This window comes from Macaca nemestrina, chromosome 9, assembly GCF_043159975.1.
Source record: "Macaca nemestrina isolate mMacNem1 chromosome 9, mMacNem.hap1, whole genome shotgun sequence".
NCBI lineage: Eukaryota > Metazoa > Chordata > Mammalia > Primates > Cercopithecidae > Macaca > Macaca nemestrina.
The window spans coordinates 111,975,962-111,996,351 of record NC_092133.1 but is presented as its reverse complement, the minus strand read 5'-3'; the positions used below and the strand labels follow the sequence as shown (position 1 = coordinate 111,996,351).

Sequence of the window (20,390 nt, the reverse complement as noted above, 5' to 3'; positions counted from 1 at the left end):
GCAGCCAAGAATTTTTTTAAAAAAGGAAATCAGGCCAGGCGCGGTGGCTCAAGCCTGTAATCCCAGCACTCTGGGAGGCCGAGACGGGCGGATCACGAGGTCAGGAGATCGAGACCATCCTGGCTAACATGGTGAAACCCCGTCTCTACTAAAAAATACAAAAAACTAGCCGGGCGAGGTGGTGGGCACCTGTAGTCCCAGCTACTCAGGAGGCTGAGGCAGAAGAATGGCGTAAACCCGGGAGGCAGAGCTTGCAGTAAGCTGAGATCCAGCCACTGCACTCCAGCCTGGGCGACACAGCGAGACTCCGTCTCAAAAAGGAAATTAAATAAAGGATTTGGAGGAGACTGTGGTATCTATTTGCAATAATGGACTTAGGTTGGGGATTTTTTTTCTTCCTTTTTACTGAATAATTTAGAACAAAAGATCTAAAAAAAAAAAAGTTTCAAAAATTTCACCTGGAATTTAGAAGTTTTACTCATAAATGAGAAAATTCTTTATTTTCCAAGATAAAAATGTAATTTTGATGAAAACTGCAGGTTTCTAATAAGAATATACTGTGTCCATCAGTAACTGCTTCTTTCCTCCTGTCTAACTAGAGAAGTATAATACTTACTCTTGAAGATCAGTAATAAGTTTTTCTTTTGCTTCTACTTCATCTCTCAAACTACTGATCTGTTTTTGATGAGTTTCTCTGTGGCTCTGGATCTGCTGTTCAACAGCTTGCTAAAATTTTGAGGGGGAAAAGGATGTTAAAGTCAGACTAATCAAAATTAATACTGATGAATTAAAGTCATTAGATACGTGACATCAAACTTGCCTTAACTTCATTTGCAGTCTGAACCTTATTTAAGTGCTCCTTTTCCATTTCATGGACTTTCTCTGTTTGAATAGAGAGAAAATAGAAGAGTGAAATAAGCCTTTAAGGTTCCTCATATAAACCAAGGAGCAAATGGATTTTACAATAAGCATTTTCCTTAGCAATATTCGACTTCAAATTACCCAAATGTCACCTGCTCTCCCAGTTCAATGACATGTAGACTAGTATACAAGTCATATCCATTGTGTTGGTATTATGTATTCCTTTGTTTATTCATTTTTTTTTTTTGCCTAATCCAGAACAGTTAAGGGAATGGTAAAGAAATGAGGTAACTCCTAAGTCCCCTATGTTAAGACACAGACACAGACACACACACACGCCCCTCCCCCTTCATAACTGTGGGAAATCCCCAGATTGGCTATTTCCATATTCAAACAAAATCTTAAAAAACAAAACAAAAAAAAATTTCGCCAGGCACAGTGGCTCATGCCTGTAATCCCAGCACTTTGGGAGGCCGAGGCGGGTGGATCACGAGGTCAGGAGATCGAGACCATGCTGGCTAACACGGTGAAGCCCCGTCTCTACTAAAAATACAAAAAATTAGCTGGGCATGGTGGCATGTGCCTGTGGTCCCAGCTACTAGGGAGGCTGTGGCAGGAGAATTGCTTGAACCCAGGAGGTGGAGGCTACAGTGAGTCAAGATAGCGCCACTGCACTCCAGCCTGGGTGACACAGCAAAGACTCCGTCTCAAAACAGCAAAAAAAAATTATGTTTCAAAGCAACATTAATATGTATGATTTGTTTAGCATTCCAAGTCAGTCATATCCCTACTATTCTGTCAGTGTGAATATTAAGTTTACTACAATTATACTAAAATAAGAACACAGATGTAACTCATAAACCGTTGGGAGCTATACCTTGTGCTCGAAGCTGGACTAGTTCTTCACTGAGGGAATCGACAGATTCCTCCAGCTGTCTTTTCTTTTGTTCCACATTTTGAAGGTATTCAGTCAATGACTTAATTTTGGCTTCATGCTTTTGGAAAAAATATACTGGTATGAAGTGGAAAACATATCTCATGCATACACTTTAAAGAATATTTGACAGTAAACATTTTATTATCTATATATGATAAACTTGGGAATATTTAAACCTAAAATGTTCAGGAGCCAATTTTGAAATGTTAAAAGAATTTAATCAATTAATTAAATGGTCATCATAACTTGCAAACTAAGGCACTGAAGACTCAAATATGAAATACTAATTTTAAAGATACCGCCATCTAACGTTATCATCTTCCCTGTTTGTGAAATTCCGATTGTGGTGAATGGCCCCATTCATTCAGTCGCCAGGAAACTGGTTCCCTGCAGTTTTGTCCACCCTGGAATTCTGGAGTCTTTAACAAGTTACTACCAGTCACATCTTTCTGGTAAATTTCTATACATAACCCACATTTATACTAGGCAAATATAACTCAGTTAAATCATTCAAATTTACTACAGCTAGACTAGGAAAAAAACAACTAAATTTCACCTACAGACACACATTTTTCTGAAAACTTGTACAATAAATACAATTTCTATGTGGCTGTTTCAAAAAATAAATTTTGTTCTGTAACTTACTTGAGAGATACGAAGCTGACATGCTGCTAACTCCTTTTCATTTTCTTCCATTTTTTTGTTGCTCTCAGTTTGTGTGCTTTCTAACTGCTTGCAACGTTTCACCATGGTTTTTACTTCTGACTTCATTTTGCTAATGTAGAGTCTTGCAACAGTGAACTCTTCATCTATCATGCCAGTTCCCTCGGGCTGCTGTGAGGAAAAAGTAAAATAAAAAATTAAAGCCAAAAAAATGTTCAATGTGTGTTTTCCCAATTAGGCTGTAAAATCTTTTTATAAAATATATTTTAGTATTACTCAATATTCATACAAAGTCTGGATCTTATTTTTTTCTTTTATTACTGTTTTCAATGAAAGGTAAACACAGCTTACTTTTTGCTTTCCTTACTTTTTTTTTAAACTGAAAATAATGTTAATACATGCCAACAAGAAAAATAAATAAATGTAAACCTAAGGAAAATACAAAAATATAACCAAACTAATAAATTCTGCCTCTTTCAATTTTTTTATTTCCTCTTCACAGGACCTCTTCAGGAAATTCACTGTTAATCATGTACATGTTCAGCTTAAAATTTAACAAGAGGATATTTAGGTGGTGAGGAAAGGATGACCTTTAAGCTCAACCAAAAGGAACTGTGGTCACTGTATATTCCTTAACTTTCAGAAAGAAATAAAACTGTCTTTGCAGATGATATGATTGATAAAGTTTACATGTACAGTCAAAGACCCTGAATAGCTAACACAATACTAAGGAAGAACAAAGTCACAGGACTTGACACTATGCAACTTACTGTAAAGCTATAATAATCACAACAGTAGAGTGCTGGCAAAAGAACAGATAAATAGGTTAACAGAACAGAATGAAGAGCCCAGGAATAAAACCACAAAATACAGTCAACTGATCTCTGACAAAGGTGCAAAGGCAATTTGATGGAGAGGATAGTCTCTTCAACTGGACATCCAGATGTAAAACAATGAATCCTGGGTACAGACCTTACCCTTTCAGAAAAATTAACTACAAATGGATCACAGACCTAAATGTAAATGCAAAACTAAAAGAAAACTTTAACATAAGAGAAAATCTAGGTGATACTGGGTTTGGCGATAAGTTTTTAAATACAATACCAAAAACACAATCTATTAATGAAAAACTTGGTAAGTTGTACCTCATCAAAATTAAACATTTTTAGTCTGCAAAAGATGACAATTAATAGAGTAAAAAAAGCCACAAACTGCGAAATAATGCAAAGCACTATCTGATAAAAGACTTATATCCAAAACATATGAAGAACTCTTAAAACTCAACAATAGGAGGCCAGGTAAGGTGGCTCACGCCTGTAATCCCAGTACTTTGGGAGGCTGAGGAGGGCGGATCACCTAAGGTCAGGAGTTCAAGACCAGCCTGGTCAATATGGTGAAACCCCGTCGCTACTAAAAATACAAAAACTTAGCCAGGCGTGGGAGTGGGAGCCTATAGTCCCAGCTACTCGGGAGGCTGAGGCAGGAGAATCGCTTGAACCCAGGAAGAGGAGGTTGCAGTGCCACTGCACTCCAACCTAGGCGACAGAGCAAGACTCCATCTCAAAACAAACAAAAACAAAACAAAACAAAACTCAGCAATAGGGCCAGACACAATGGCTCATGCCTGTAGTTTCAGCACTTTGGGAAGCTGAGGCAGGCAGATCACCTGCAGTCAGGAGTTCGAAACCAGGCTGGCCAATATGGTGAAATCCCATCTCTACTAAAAATACAAAAATTAGCCAGGTGTGGTGGTGCACGCCTGTAGTCCCAGCTATTTAGGAGGCTGAGGCAGAAGAATCACTTGAACCCAGGAGGCGGAGGTTGTGGTGAGCCGAAATTGCGCCACTGTACTCCAGCCTGGATGACAGAGCGAGACTCCATCTCAAAAAAAAAAAAAAAGTAGCACTCTAACAGACTTATATATGACGAGAGGAAAAGAATTACTTGTTAATGACAAAAATACTGAGGATCCTTTTTTTTTTTTTTTTAAATCAGAATAGCTATTTGCAAAGATGACTTATTTCCAAAATGCTATGGTATAGTGGGAAATAAAAAAAAAAATCTATGGCCGTGCATGGTGGCTCACGTCTGTAATCCCAGCACTTTGGCAGGCCGAGGCGGGTGGATCATGAGATCAGGAGATCAAGACCATCCTGGCTAACATGGTGAAACCCCGTCTCTACTAAAAATACAAAGAATTAGTGAGGCGTGGTGGCACGTGCCTGTAATCCTAGCTACTCGGGAGGCTGAGGCAGGAAAACTGCTTGAACCTGGGAGGTGGAGGATGCAATGAGCCAAGCACCACTGCACTCCAGCTTGGGCGACAAAGCAAAATTCCGTCTCAAAAAAAAAAAAAAAAAAAAAAAAAAAATCTAGTGGTCAGGGAACCTGGATTTCATCCATCTGCCACTAAATGTAAGCCATTTCCACTCTCTCTCGACACTTTTTGACTTAAATCATAATTATTTGAACATAAAATGTAAGATTTTTCTGAAAAGTTGCAAACCTACAAAGCAAATTTTGAACGTCATCTCTCTGGTGTTCTGCGATATAAAATAAATGTACTTTTCCATCGTAGAGATTTCTCTCCATCTCACATCATTACTCTACATCTCACATTACTTCACCATAAACAGGACAGGGCAGAAATGTTTAGACTGATGATGAAAAGAAAGCAAGTCAAGTGGCCCGAAAGTGAGTACACTGAATAACATATGAAGAGTCATGAGAATCCTTGCCTCCATCAACAAACAGCAACTTTTATTTTGATTTTAGTTTATTCTTTTTCTATTTTTTAAAATACTTTTTCTTCATTTTTAAACTGAAGAATCAGTTAACAGCAAACAGCAACATCAAACAATACAACAGACGGAAATGTGTACTCCATATTGTCAAAACTTTTATTTCAGTTCCAACTCTGGTTAACAGACTGGGCTTTTTAGAAGGCTCTCAATATAAACCCAAGTGTATGTTCTCTTTGTTATTGTAATTAGGCTTTAATCAAAAAGGTAAAGTCTAAACAGCTACTGCAACGTACAAATCTTTCATGTTATATGCATGGTTTTTCAGTTAAGAGTCTTAGTTTGATTCTTTGGTCTTAGTTTTTACCAAGTCACATGCCTGATGCTAACAACCAATATTAGTATTCTTAAAAAGATTAGGACAAAGAGATATAAAGAAAATACGGCAATATTTTGAAAACTGAAAACTCTGGAGCTCATTACATTATTCTCTCTACTATTATATGTTTGCAATTTTTCACACTAAAATAAAAAAGAATTAAGAAAGCGGTGCTCATCTTTTACTTTTCTTTAAATATTTAAAGCAACCACAAGCCCATTCACTATAAATGTATTCCCTGAGCTATTTTTTTTTTTTTTTTTGGAGATAGGGTCTCACTCTGTTGCTCAGGCTGGAGTGCCATGGCACAAACATGGTTCACAGCATCCTTAACCTTCTGCCTCAGTCTCTTAAACACCTTGGACTACAGGTACGTATCACCATGCCCACATGCTCGGCTAATTTTTAAGTTTTTTGTAGGGACAGGGTCTCGCCATGTTGCCCAGGCTGGTCTCGAACTCCCCAAGGCTGGGCTCAAGTTATCCTCCTGCCTTGGCCTCCCAAAGTGCTGGGATTACAGGCTTGAGCCACTATGTCTGGTCCCTGAACTTATCTTAATTGTTGTTCCAATCATTTCACTTATGGAAATTTACTAACGTAATTTCTAAGTGCTAAATCTTTTTTTTTTTTTTTTTTTCTGGAGACAGCATCTTGTTCTGTTGCACACGCTGGAGTGCAGTCGTGTGACTGCAGCTCACTGCAGCCTTGACCTCCCAGGCTCAAGCAATCCTCCCACTCCAATAGCTGGGACTATAGGGACACACCACCATGCCAGGCTCATTTTTGTATTTTTTGTAGAGACAGGGTTTTGCCACATTGCCCAGGTTGGGGAAAATGTTATAGTAAAGAATCAAACATGAGATCCAATAAATGCCACCTACTGAATTTATCTATTTGGGCGCCCTTATTCTCTTGCTCCCTCCTGATCTATTTAACATGCAGTTAATAGCACCTACTACACATGACTGATTGTGAGGATGAGATCATGAATACGAAAAGAACTTCATATTAGTAGTAAACAAAAGTACAAGTGTATACAGAAAATTGTCCTTAATATTTAGTTATTATATTTACCTTTACATCATTATTTCCCACAGCAATTCCTATTTCTGCAAGGTCTTTTAGTAAAGATGCCATCATCTCAGCTGCTCGTTTTTTCTGGTGGTTGGTCATTTCCTTAAGTTTCTGAAGCTCAGCATCTATACTCGCTAAAGTTGCCTAAGAGAACCCAAAACAAAAAGTATAGTTAAATCTACATGAAAACTCAAATCAAATACTCATAGATGTTTCAAGTTTTACACATGGTTTTACAAAACCATGCCTTTTCTGCTTTCATTTTCTTGAACCATCTACCAAGTTTTGGGCTCCCAGCTCAAACTTAAAAAATATTTTAGACCTAATAGGCTATGGTAAAAGTAGCCACATTGTTCTCCATTAAGAGCAGGCAGTTTGTGTTGTTATGTCACTAAATTCCTGAGATTGAATAATATTTTCTGTCTAAAAAAATGGGAAGCCTCAAATTTAACTAGATTTGATTATCATCTATTACTATATTATGTCTTATCTTTAGAAAGTGAGTCAGCAAATTAATGTTACAATGACACTGTTTTCTAGATGGTTAGTATGCTTTCTTCATCTACTTTCTATATACTTATTCACTGGAAAGAATCCATGTGACAATACTATGATACAAGCAATTATCCAGGAGATCATGATAAAGTAATATTATCTGTTTAATGACTATAATTATAAATCTCAAATCATAGCTTGCTTACCAGCTACAAAATCACCAAATTTTGAAAAGTCCAACCCAGTTTGGCCCACTTCAAAATAACTCATATCACAGATTAGATACAAGGTGAGCATCCCCAATCCGAAGTGCTCCAAAATCTGGGACTTTTTGAGTGCTTACATGATGCTCAAAGAAAATGCTCACTGAAGCATTTGGACTTACCAATTAGAAATGCTCAACTGGTAAGTATAATGCACACATTCCAAAATCTGAAAAGTGTGGGGCTTATTTTTAATGCCTGTACTGTACTGTATTTTTAATGCCATTTATTGACTTTTCATCAATATCTTTTAGGAAAGATGCCATCATTCCAACTGCTTAATTCTTATGGTAGTTGATCATTTCCTTAAGTTTCTGAGTATCAGTAGAGTGTGTATCCACCCAGGTTAATCTACAATATGATACCAATTATCTTGCAAGTCGTATAATATAGCATGCTTCTACCATAATTGTTTAAATTACCGTTTTCTCTAACAACTAAACAGCAACACTGTCTAAGCACATAAATAGATGCTAAACACTAGGCATTTCTAACTCCTATTATCAATGTAATGTTGATAGATTTCAGCTCCACAAGTGAAACATATATATAGCTGTCTTAAGACCAAAATCAGTGGCCAAGGACCACCTTTCAGAGTTGTAAGAAACTCCTGTTATTCTTTCATACAACAATTAGCTTTGTTAATAATGCAACTCAGTAAGAGTTAGTTATAATGGTGTCTTGGATCTCTACAGTACTCAATGTTAACTTCAAGCTAAATGTAACTTTGTAGATTAAAAAGAGAAAAGGAACTCATAGGGGCGCAGGAAACCTTTTAAAAGTGTTATTTTGTACTGTTGACTGCTTTCTTCTAGACAAGTTAATGTGAGTGGGGAAATAAAGGGTGGACACGGGTCCTGAGTGCAACTCTAGATGCTGATTTCTAAACAAGAAGCTAGCATTAACCACAACAAAATCACAAAATAGCTCCTTCATGATGTTGAAACAATCACAGATATTATTTCTGCCATCACTGTTGGAGGTTGGCAATGTCTCTCCTGTATCAATTTTTAGCAAGTAAAAATCTCCATCTATTGGGGAACCACAACTACACTGTGCTAAGAAGGCACTGCTCCAGGTAGTGGAAATATAACAGTAAATAAAACATAAATCGTATTAAGTTACATATCCTCACATCTATTCCAAATAATTCACATAGTTGATTAAATAGCATTTTAATTTGTATTGCATATTTAATTTATTGTTTGAACAATCATCTAGTAGCTTTACTTGGCAACTAGGAGCTTTAAATTATTTTTCCTTTAACATTAGTAATAACATTAGGTTCCACATGCTATATACTAAATTAAAAAAATTAAACATTAGGAGTAGCAAACATCCTTTAAAATAGCATTTAAATTAGATATTAACAGATCTTAGGAACTAAGATAACTGTCTTCCTCCACCTCTAAGGCTTCATATACAGAAAGAATAGAAGTTGAAACCCGAGTCCTTGAAAATTGATGTTATCGATATTTGACTTACATAGAAATAAGTTACTTAAGTAGTTTTTAGGTTAAGAATACTTGTACTAAAGCATTAAAAAAGAAAATAAAGCTATATCCTACCGATTTCTGATTCAGTTCATCACTAAGCAATTCATATTCCTTAGTTTTGTCTTCAACTTCCTGAGACTTCTGATCATAATTGACAGCAAGTTCTTCTAGGGCCTGTAAAACTTCTTTCACTTCTTCTTTAGAGGCATCATTTTCCGCTTGAAGGCGATTCAGCTCAGCTTGCATATTATCTTGATCCCTTCTGGTAGATGCCAAAAGCTACAGGACAGAAAATAATTTATTTTCCCCAAAAGTATGCAGGTTTTAAAAAACACCCATGAAGCTTCACCATTTGCCAAGAACAAACGGAGTGAAATATGGATGGTATTCAGTGTGGCAACATTTATTCATTAAACAGGTTTACTAAATGTCAACTATGTGCAAGCACTGTGCTGGATGCTGCAAGGCAGAAAGAAAATCAAAGACTGTATGTTTAAGGAACACAGTAGAAGAGAAGATAGGTACATGAATAAGTGCAATACAAGATAGAAGGTAAGAACCGTAAGAGAGGGACGGGACAGATAAAGTGCTTAGTAATACAGGAAAGGGTATTCATGGAGAAGCTGGCTATGAGAGATCGACTGCAGTCACACGCAAATTAATGTAATAAAGGAAAACAGCATTCTACAAGAGTTGCTTAAAAATTTAGATTTGGGCCAGGCGGGGTGGCTCCCGCCTATAATCCCAGCACGTTGGGAGGCCGAGGTGGGCAGATCACGAGGTCAGGAGTTTGAGACCAGCCTGGCCAACATGGTGAAACCCTGTCTCTACTAAAAATACAAAAATATTAGCCAGGCGTGCTGGTGGGCACCTGTAATCCCAGCTACTCGGGAGGCTGAGGCAGGAGAATCACTTGAACCCGGGAGGCGGAGGTTGCAGCAAGCCGAGATCACGCCACTGCACTCCAGCCTGGGGGACAAGAGTGAGACTTCATATCAAAAACAAAAACAAAAACAAAACCTGGTATCAGCACAAAATCTGAACTGCAAGGACACCAAGAGACTGATTAGGAGAACACCACAATCATCCACATTAGTGGTTCTCCTGTAGGGATACCTGGAAATCTGTGGGAGTGTTAATAATAGGGTAGAATGCTAATGGCATTTAGGAGTAGGGACCAGGAATGCTTAATGTCCTATAATGCAAAGGACAGAAAAACATAAATTATCCAATGCAAAATGTCGATAGTGCCCCTCTGAGGAATAATGCACTTATAGTTGAAATACAAAATGCTATAGTTGAAAGATGATATGACCAGGATTAAGTTCACCGACGGAGAGTATCTCCTTCTTACTGAAGCAGTCTTTGTCTTCACCCTACACACCACTCCCACAAAAAAATTTTAAAGGACTGCTTTTCAATTATCCCCCTGCTCTGCTAGGTGAGAAGGTAAAATGAGAATCCAAAGTAGGTGACAAGAAGAGAAAAGTCAAGAACCAGGATGAAAAAAACGATGGCAAAAATGAACAACAGATTTTATGTGGGTAGATACGACGAACGAGTAAAAACTCATTTTATCCATGTGACATTCTTATTCCCACTAAGAGAGTCATACCCAAAATTATACAACTACTAAAGACAAAGTCAATGGGATTCAGAAACCAAAACTATAAAGCTTTTCTGGAAGCAATATAAAAGGTACTCAACTCACCTCTTCCTGATCCAACATTTGCGTCTTCAGTTTCTCTACCAGTTGACTCTGCTGGTTAATTTCTTCATCCTAGAATTTGGAGTATCCAGTTAACCAAGTAGTTAACAACCTGGTTCTAGTTGTTTCCCAATACAGGTTATAAGATTACTACTCCCCCACAAATACTCAAAACCATTTCTCCAAATTCAACATTGCTTATTTTAATGTCTTTTAAGAAAATGGCAAAACAAAAGGAATTTCTTTCAATTATCAATACTTATAATGGTCATGTACTTCGAATCTGCCATCTCTGCTTAAAACACATTAAAAATATCAGCTTAAAAAAATATTTTCAGCCAGGCGTGGTGGCTCACGCCTGTAATCCCAGCACTTTGGGAGGCTGAGGCAGATGGATCACCTGAGGTCAGAAGAAGTTCAAGACCAGCCTGGTGAACACAGTGAAACCCTGTCTCTGCTAAATACACAAAAATTAGCTGGGCGTGGTGGCGGGCGCCTGTAATCCCAGCTACTCGGGAGACTGAGGCAGGAGAATGGCATGAACCCGGGAGGCGGAGCTTGCAGTGAGCTGAGATTGTACCACTGCACTCCAGCCTGGGCAACAGCGTGAGACTCTGTCTCAAAAAAAAAAAAAAAAAAAAAAATTAGAAGAAATTTTTTTTTTTTTTTTTTTTTTGAGTCTTTCTCTGTCGCCCATGCTGGAGTGCAATGGCCGGATCTCAGCTCACTGCAAGCTCGGCCTCCCAGGTTCACGCCATTCTCCTGCCTCAGCCTCCCAAGTAGCTGGGACTACAGGTGCCCGCCACCACGCCCCGCTAGTTTTTTGTACTTTTTTAGTAGAGACGGGGTTTCACCGTGTTAGCCAGGATGGTCTCAATCTCTTGACCTCATGATCCGCCCATCTCGGCCTCCCAAAGTGCTGGGATTACAGGCTTCAGCCACCGCACCCAGCCTAATTTCTTTACTGCTCTTGTTCTTGCCTTCCATTCTTATGTTCTTAATTTGCTATTATTCATACTATTGACTTTACTTCCATATGCAAAGCAGGAAGATAGTATTTCCACTCTATTGTGTTTCCCTTAATCTCCTACATCATCTTTTATTGGAATCTTCAGAGCCCTGATTCTAACAGTTGGTATCACTAAGGCTCCCAACGACCCAATGCCAAGTTTTCATTAGAACAGGGGTCCCCCAGTCCCCAGGCCACAGAGCAGTACTGGAAGCCTGTTAGGACCCGGGACGCACAGCAGGAGGTGAGCAGCAAGCATTGCCACTTAAGCTCCGCCTTCTGACAGAACAGCGGCATTAGAATATCATTAAGAGTGTGAACTCTATTACGAACTGTGCATGCAAGAGATCTAGGTTACAGGTTCCTTATGAGAATCTAATGCCTGATAATCTAAGGTGGAAGTTTCATCCCAAAACCATCTCCCCCACCCTGGTCCATGGAAAAATTGTCTTCCCTGAAACCAGTCCCTGGTGCCAGTAAGGCTGGGGACTGCTGCCTTATAAAATTCTTTCAGCTTAAAAAGAGGGGGAAAAAAGATACACCCTCATACAGTTTCCACATAGAAATTATGACTTATTTTGTTAATAATTTTTACAAGATTAACAGAAATCAAGGAATATGTATAAAGATCCTAAGTGCCCACAGCACTAAAATATGAAAAATTAGAAAATAAAAACACTCATGTCAATAGTATCCTAATATAAAACAGACCTAAATCGGGAAATACCTACCTTGTCATCAAGCTGTTTGTATAATTTGGCAATTTCTTCTTCACACTTTCTTCTTTCAGCATCAGTAAAATTTCCCATAACTCCAATTGTGGTTGCTGGTTTATCATTGGTAATAGCAATATCTTTATCTACTGTGAAAGCTTCCAAATTGGCTTTCTCTTTGTCAAACTGTTCATCAATAGGCACCGTCTCCCCTAAAATATGATAAAGTGGTTAATAAGAAACAACATGTCTAAAACTAATTTCAATTTCATTCCTTTAAAAAATTTTTTTTTTTTTTGGAGACGGAGTCTCAATCTGTCACCCTGGCTGGAGTACAGTGGTGCAATCTAGGCTCATTGCAACCTCTGCCTCCAGGGTTCAACCAATTCTATTGCCTCAGACTTCTCATTAGCTGGGATTACAGCTGCCCAGCACCATGCCAGGCTAATTTTGGTATTTTCAGTTGAGATGGGGTTTCACCATGTTGGCCAGGCTGGTCTCTAACTCCTGACCTCAGGTGACCTGCCCACCTCGGCTTCCCAAAGTGCTGGGATTACAGGCGTAAGCCACTGCACTCAGCGTCGTTCTTTTAAACTTTTTATTCTCTGATTGTGTTATTTTCAAATAATCTGTCTTCAAGTTCAGATGCTTTCTTCTGGTCAATTAATTCTACTACTGATGGTCTCTACTGCATTTTGCTCATTTTATTTTTCAGCTCCAGGATTTCTATTAGATTTTAAATAATTATTTCAATGTCTATTAAATTTCTTGATCTAGTCACTTACTGATTTTGCTGAACTATTTCTACGTTTCTATGCTCTAAATCTGTATTTAACAAACTTAAGATGACAAATTCTTAAGTTATTACCATTACGCCATCTGTTGAGTTCATTTTCAAGCCACTGAATGGTGTTCCGCAGGATCTTATTTTTTTCTTTTTCTTTTTCATACTTCTTTTTCCACTGTTCTGCAGTTAATTCCACATTGACACAAACTGTGTTCTTAATTGTTTTGGCCCTAAGAGATGTAATTGGAGGAAAAAAGGGATGAGACTGAAATTATTTTTAATTTTATCTATATGGAATATATGTATATATGGCTAAGAAATTTATTCTTGTCCAATAATCTCTTAGACTAAATACTAAAAGACACAACCTATGAGGTTATTTACAACCCAACTAAATTTGAGTCTGCTCCAAAATCCGTCAATAGCTTAAAAAAAAAAATCACTAAAAATAAAAGACAAAGACCTATATTTTTCCAATTTGTTTGCAAGGCTGAATTAAGAAATTACTGTTGAAAGTCAAAGACGGAATCATCATTACTGATTTTCCCAATCATCTCATATAGATGTTAACCTGTCATGCATGTCTACAGGCCTAACACAGGATTATGTTTGCCAGGCTTTTACATCATTATTTGAGTCAAATGCTTATTTTCTTTAATACCAAATTACAGCTTGTCACATAAATTTGACTAAAATTACATCTGACTTTAATGTGTACTAAAACTTAAACCAAGCAGTATCAAAAACAGGCCCATCTTGTATTATCTGTCATCAATTCAAATTGAGTGTGTCTAGCACAAAACAATATGTACAGGTTGGAATAACAGCTCACATTTTCCTACATTTTATAAACAAAAGGTCTATCTACATTTAGGTTTTGTACTTTCTTAACAACAAACCTTTGGCCAAATAAGAGTGTAGATTTTGTTTCAGATTCATTGTATGATGATGGAGAGCAGCAAATTACAATAGTGGTTCTACAGTTGCCACCTAATGAATCTTGAAGGATTCTTGTCATTTTACTATCTCGATATGGAACATATGTCTGCATACAAAAACAAAGAAAGAAAACAAGACCAGTGGGTTTCTGTACAATAAAATGTTATAAAAATATGCTACTTTAAATAAATTAAAAGGTTATTTCAGTTAACTATTTGATATTAAAATGTGAACTAGGATATACATACAATATTATAAACTCCCAAAAGACGACTAACTTACACATACTGATTCAAACACAGTGAATCTCTCTCTCTCCCTCTCTAACACCCATGCACACATATACACCTATATTTAAATAATGCCCCGTAAGGTAACAGGGAGATAGAAGACATGTATACTCACACTACCCTCAGCCAAAGCAGAAATGACATTTCCAAGAGCAGAAAGTGACTTGTTGATGTTTTTAGCTTCATCCAGCACAGCACCTTCAGCTCCAGTTTTACTAACCTATACATAAGATTTCAAAAGAACAGAACAAAATTACAAAAATTTTCTTTAAATTTTCTAAAATTTTCAGAGGTCATCAACAACCAGTAAAAAGAAAAAAGAACATGAAAAGCTTCATGATCTTATTTGCCAAGCATTTACTCTTAGGTACCACCATTTCTTGAGTACTACTCTTAAGAGTTTGATTAGAGAGACATCAAATTTTATCTGTAGTTTGTAGGTACTCTTGAAAATAACCGCTTTAAATGTAAATTTGTAGTTCATTAATCTTAGTCCCCTTTGCTACATTAGAAAAGAGGAAACTTCTAAAACTGGCTAATGCATAATGTTGATGTTGTAACTATTAGAAAACAGAGACTGAGTTTAAACTCATTATATAAGCAAACCTGCTTCTTCTAAAAAAAATAAAATAAAATAAAGTATCTAAATATCTTTGTTGTGTGGCTTTTTTTTTTTTTTTTGAGACTGAGTCTCACTCTGTCACCCAGGCTGGAGTACAGTGGCTCAATTCCGGCTTACTGCAACCTCCGCCTCCTGGGTTCAAGCAATTCTCCTGCCTCAGCCTGCCCAGTAGCTGGGATTACAGGCTTGTGCCACCACGCCCAGCTAGTATCTATGTTAAAGATAGGTCAGACCAATAAATTAGCAATGTTGGCTGAAGAAACAACTTAGGAGAATTCTCAACATTAGATAATCTTTGAAAGATGTGTATAAGACTTCACAACAGAACAGAACAGATGTATCATTCTAAGCAGAAGAAACAAAATTAGCACAACAGCAAAAATGGTCACAGAGGTCCCTATTATAACATTCAAACTTAATTTGATACAGACAAGAATCAGACTGTATAGAATTGTAATAATGAAACAATCATCCAAAGGAAAGAAGCAAGTCCAACCAAACCAGAAAAGACTAATGGACAGTTACCAGTTTTAATAGGGACCCCGCTGGCCAATATGGATAAAATACATATCAAAAATTAGAAAAGGGATACCTAATAAAGTTTATAACAACATACACCGAACAAGTTCTCACCATGAACACATCTTAAGTCACAGAAACTATTTATGAGTTGAACTAGACTATGGTCAAACAACAGTAACTTGGAACTGATTATTCAGTTGATGTCATCATAAAGCAATGGTATCAGCAGTTACAAATCTCAGGTTACCAAATCCAATTTGATAAGTTTTCAAGATGCAACAACGAATCCTGCATAACTCCCAATTCAAACTAAAGTTTACAAAGATGCTTAAATATTTATCAAAATACATGAAGACTTTACCTTTTCACTACCAGCTAAATCAACCAGATAAAGTTTTCCACTGAGCTTTTGTTCCGTTTGTGTGTTCTCTTGTTTTACATTAATAAGAAATATACTGTGACTCCTAGAGCTATGTTCATTCATATCTGCAAGGAAATTACACAAATATAAATAAACATGATTTCCTCTTAACAATTTCCCTAAAGCAATCTTATAATTAATCACCTGGATAAGGATATTTTAAGCTGGTTTTAAATCCTAACCAGTGTTATTTTCTACTTACTTGTAACTGCTACATGTCTGTTGGATTTTCCTTCATCTATGGTATCCATAACTTCATCTGGACTACATACAAAACGCTCTGTGCACCCCTGTGAAATAATTTTTAAAAATACATTAATGTCTGGCCAACATAGTGAAACCCTGTCTCTAATAAAAATATAAAAATTAGCCAGGCGCAGTGGGAGATGCCTGCAATCCTAGCTACTTGGGAGCCTGAGGCAGAAGAATTGCTTGAGCCTGGGAGGTGGAGGTTGCAGTGAGCCACTGCACTCCAGCCTGAGCAACACAGTGAGACTCCGTATAATAAATAAATAAATAAGGCGGGTGGATCAGGAGATCAGAAGTTTGAGACCAGTCTGGCAAACATGGTGAAATCCCGTCTCTACAAAAAATACAAAAATTAGCTGGGCGTGGTGGCACACGCCTGTAATCTCAGCTACTCAAGAGGCAGAGGCAGGAGAATTGCTTGAACCTGGAAGGCAGAGGTTGCAGTGAGCCAAGATTGCACCACTGCACTCCAGCCTGGGAGACAGAGTGAGACTGTCTCAAAAAAAAAGTATTACAGGGTTTTTCTAGACAACTGTACTATAAATACCTTTACATAGGGAACTCGGTTTTTGTCTTCATGAACTGAAAGGTTGGTCTTTGAAACTGAAAAAGAAAAATAAATATTAGCAACATTCTCCTAAAACTAACACTGGATGTGAAATAATTCAATTGATAGGCTTCTCTGAGCAGCCTAACAGCAATAGTTGAACTCTAAAAAAAGTGCTAAAACATTGCTCTAAAGCAGACCTTATAGACACAGTAGGAGATCTAAATAGAAACCAATGTAACAATATAGAATTTTAGGACCACTCCAACCTATACCACCCACATTTTATAAACAAGAACGTTAACAGGGAGTGGTTCAATGATTTGCCTAAGGACAACGTATCTAATTGAGAGCTGACAGAATACTAGAACTCAGGGCTCAGATTATGTAACTCCCAGTCCAGTGCTCTAATTACTACTTAAGAAGTACCCATAAACATCGCTTTAAACAAGTTATTCTATTTAGAGGTATTCAACTAAAACTTTAGAAGAAAAAAAAATTCTATTTCCAATAACTTAAGACAGTTTCATACAGGTTACAAAGAAATAGTCTCATATCTACTATTAAAAAGGAATTAACAGATGCTACTTAAAACTGATTAACTAGAAAGAATTTAACTTACCATCTAATAGGTCCCTTATCTTATCCAAATATATTTCAAAATATGAAACCTAAAGGGCAAATTTAAAAAAACATCAATCAACTAAAATTATATAATAACTTACTCACATATTGAGGTCTGAGTGCTAGGCACTGTTTAGACTAGGAGAACAGTTATCAACATACCAGCCATAGTTCACATTCTAATGGGAAGACATAAATTAACCAAATTAGCTTAGTTATTTAAACAGTCTTCTCACTGGACATAATTCACATTATCTTCATCTAAAACGAATTAGAATAGTTTCGTGTAGTAGAAACTTTCAAGTTCTGCAGTAAAGCAACCTCCTTTATTTTATGGAGGAGGCTAAAGACTAAATCATTTAAGTTAGTTAACACTCCTGTTCATCTAATGGCAGATGAACAAGAATCCAAGTTTACTAACCTGAATGATCTTTCAACTATGCCTTTCCATAAAAATAATTTTTAAAATTACTTTAAAGAAACTAGCATTTACTATTTTTTAAGAACAGTATTCTTGCTGTAAAATAAAATACAAACTTTCCTCAAGGAATTTACCTTAATATGAAATTCCAAATTTTCATCCATGGAGTAAATATAATTAAAAATATCTTGCACTATTCTTGGAATAATTCCCATGCCTTCTGGATCATGAAGTTTACCCTAAACAAAAAACAAAACTAGACTTCTTAGACAAATTATAAAATATGAAGTAAAAACAAAGAGTTTCAATCTACAACTTATAGTCAAGAAAGGATGGGAACTGTATTTTGTGGAAACGGCTCTGTAAATACCTAAAAAATCCAATTCAACTATTACACATACACATAGTACTGTACATCAACCACATGGGTCACCAACAGATCTTAACACTTCATTTAATCACTAGATTTAGATTATCCATGCTTGTAAAATGTTCATTGTAAAATGAACATAATAAAAAAGATTTTAGTTTCTTTCCATAATTCTACATTGCTCCTTCTACTTCAAGGCAAATTCATGCAAATACTAGGATGTCCTTGTTCTCTATAATATGAAAATCAGTAATATGAATCACACTAAAAGCAGTCATTTACTTAATATAGTAGTCAAATAAATGATAAAAACAGATGCTCTTTAGCAGTGGCACAAAATCACAGGCTGTTTTCTAGAAGCAAAGCTATAGTGAGTCCCCATCTATTATTAACAGCAGCACTGATAATTATGGCAACATTCTTATCAGAGAAGAGTAAGAGGTATTTTGAGGAAGGAGGAGCCAAGGAGAACAGGAAAAAGTTATTTATACTAAATAGAATCAACAACACATAAGCATTCAAAATTTCCCATATAACAGGGTGATAGAAAATTCTTGTCTAAAATGTTCATTATTTTATGGTTATGCTAACTGATAAAACAATCTCAAATATAACCTCAAATACAGGTATCCCTTACTATTTAAACTCAGGAACTGATTAGATTCCAACAATGATGTTACATGCATATTATCTGTATGAGAAAAGGCAATAAAGAGTAAATTAAAATGTTTATGCATGGTGAAACAGTATCACAAATAATGAAATTGCAAACTACATCTAAGCACAGATTATAAAATGTTACCTCCATTGTGTGCGTCTTCCCAGAGGATGTCTGTCCATATGCAAATATTGTTCCATTATATCCTTCAAGTACATCTATGAGAAAATAAGAGACTTTATAATTCAGGGGATTTTCTTCCTTAAGAAAGATTCATAAGAAATTACTTAAACTACAAGATGATAGGGTGGAGAAAAGGTTAAAAAAGAAATTACTTAAAGAATGTTACAGGGAAATGTCAGATGTTTATTCTCAGTGAGGTATAAAAGACCCTAAAAGACACACACACACACACATACACACACACACACACACACACACACACACACACACGTGCACACACCCTCTTCCTAATCCTTGCATACTAAATTCTGTAAAATAAAATATTTGTGGGAGTGGCTGGGTGCAGTAACTCACTCCTGTAATCCCAGCACTTTGGGAGGCCAAGGCAGGCGGATCACGAGGTCAAGAGTTCAAGCCTGGTCAGCATGGTGAAACCCCGTCTCTACTAAAAATACAAAAAAATTAGCTGGGCTTGGTGGCGCGCACCTGTTGTCCCAGCTACTTGGGAGGCTGAGGCAGGAGAATTGCTTGAATCAGGCAGGCGGAGGTTGCAGTGAGCCAAGATTGTGCCACTGCACTCCAGTCTGGGTGACAGAGTCTGGGTGACAGAGTGAGACGCCATCTCAAAAAAAAAAAAAATTAGCTGGATGTGATGGTACATGCCTGTAATTTTAGCAACTCGAGAGACTAAGGCACAAGAATCGCTTGAACCCAGGAGAAGGAGGTTGCAGTGAGCTGAGATGGAGCCACTGCACTCCAGCCTGGGTGACAGAGTGAGACTCTCTCAAAAAAACTACCAAAATTATTTGTGGAAAGAGTGGCAAGAAAGATTCAGATTTTCTTTCTGCTAATATGAAAGACTCCATCAAAGTTTAGTACACAAAGGATTTATAAAGACATTAAAGGAAATATATAACATATATATGTTATAAAAATATGTATGTTATATGTGTGTGTGTGTTATACATATATGTTATAAATATATAACAATAGTAAATTTCTTAGTGATGATCCATCTAAGCAATTTTTCTGGACCCAGACTGCTTTCTGTGGTCAATTAAGAAACAAATTTTAAATTCCATTGCTTATAATAAAGAATCTCTTCTATCAGCATGTATCTCAAATGTCATTACTATACATTCCAAAGCTTTATGTGATCAAAAAGAAAAATGTCTTCTGTCAATTTACATACAGATGAGATTTTAGAAACGAGACTAATTGATGGTTAATTAGTAGCTAATCCTCACAAACCCCTACCTTCCTCTTTACCCTACCCACGAAGTATAACACTCAGTCCTACCTCAAAATCAATTACCAAGAAGTTCCTATGAAAAATCAAAATCAATTACCAAGAAGTTTCTATGGAAAAAAAAGTTATGAGACAGGGTCTCCCATCTGTTCAGAGTGCCATGGCACAG

General features: G+C 36.8%; 1 protein-coding gene across 1 annotated transcript in view; it reads right to left on the bottom strand.

Moving 5' to 3' along the window:
- LOC105479932 (kinesin family member 5B) overlaps window positions 1–20,390 on the bottom strand; it is a 47,878-nt gene that overhangs the window by 12,560 nt on the left and 14,928 nt on the right. Inside the window, exons 3-19 of the mRNA XM_011738267.2 lie at window positions 18,934–19,007; window positions 17,896–18,000; window positions 17,339–17,387; window positions 16,717–16,772; window positions 16,123–16,210; window positions 15,861–15,985; window positions 14,471–14,575; window positions 14,026–14,171; window positions 13,208–13,356; window positions 12,358–12,551; window positions 10,621–10,689; window positions 8,982–9,188; window positions 6,656–6,799; window positions 2,444–2,632; window positions 1,739–1,856; window positions 821–882; window positions 617–726 (exon numbers count right to left, since the gene is read on the bottom strand). Of these exons, the coding sequence (XP_011736569.2) occupies window positions 617–726; window positions 821–882; window positions 1,739–1,856; window positions 2,444–2,632; window positions 6,656–6,799; window positions 8,982–9,188; window positions 10,621–10,689; window positions 12,358–12,551; window positions 13,208–13,356; window positions 14,026–14,171; window positions 14,471–14,575; window positions 15,861–15,985; window positions 16,123–16,210; window positions 16,717–16,772; window positions 17,339–17,387; window positions 17,896–18,000; window positions 18,934–19,007 (1,990 nt within the window). The remainder of the gene's footprint in view (window positions 1–616; window positions 727–820; window positions 883–1,738; window positions 1,857–2,443; window positions 2,633–6,655; window positions 6,800–8,981; window positions 9,189–10,620; window positions 10,690–12,357; window positions 12,552–13,207; window positions 13,357–14,025; window positions 14,172–14,470; window positions 14,576–15,860; window positions 15,986–16,122; window positions 16,211–16,716; window positions 16,773–17,338; window positions 17,388–17,895; window positions 18,001–18,933; window positions 19,008–20,390) is intronic.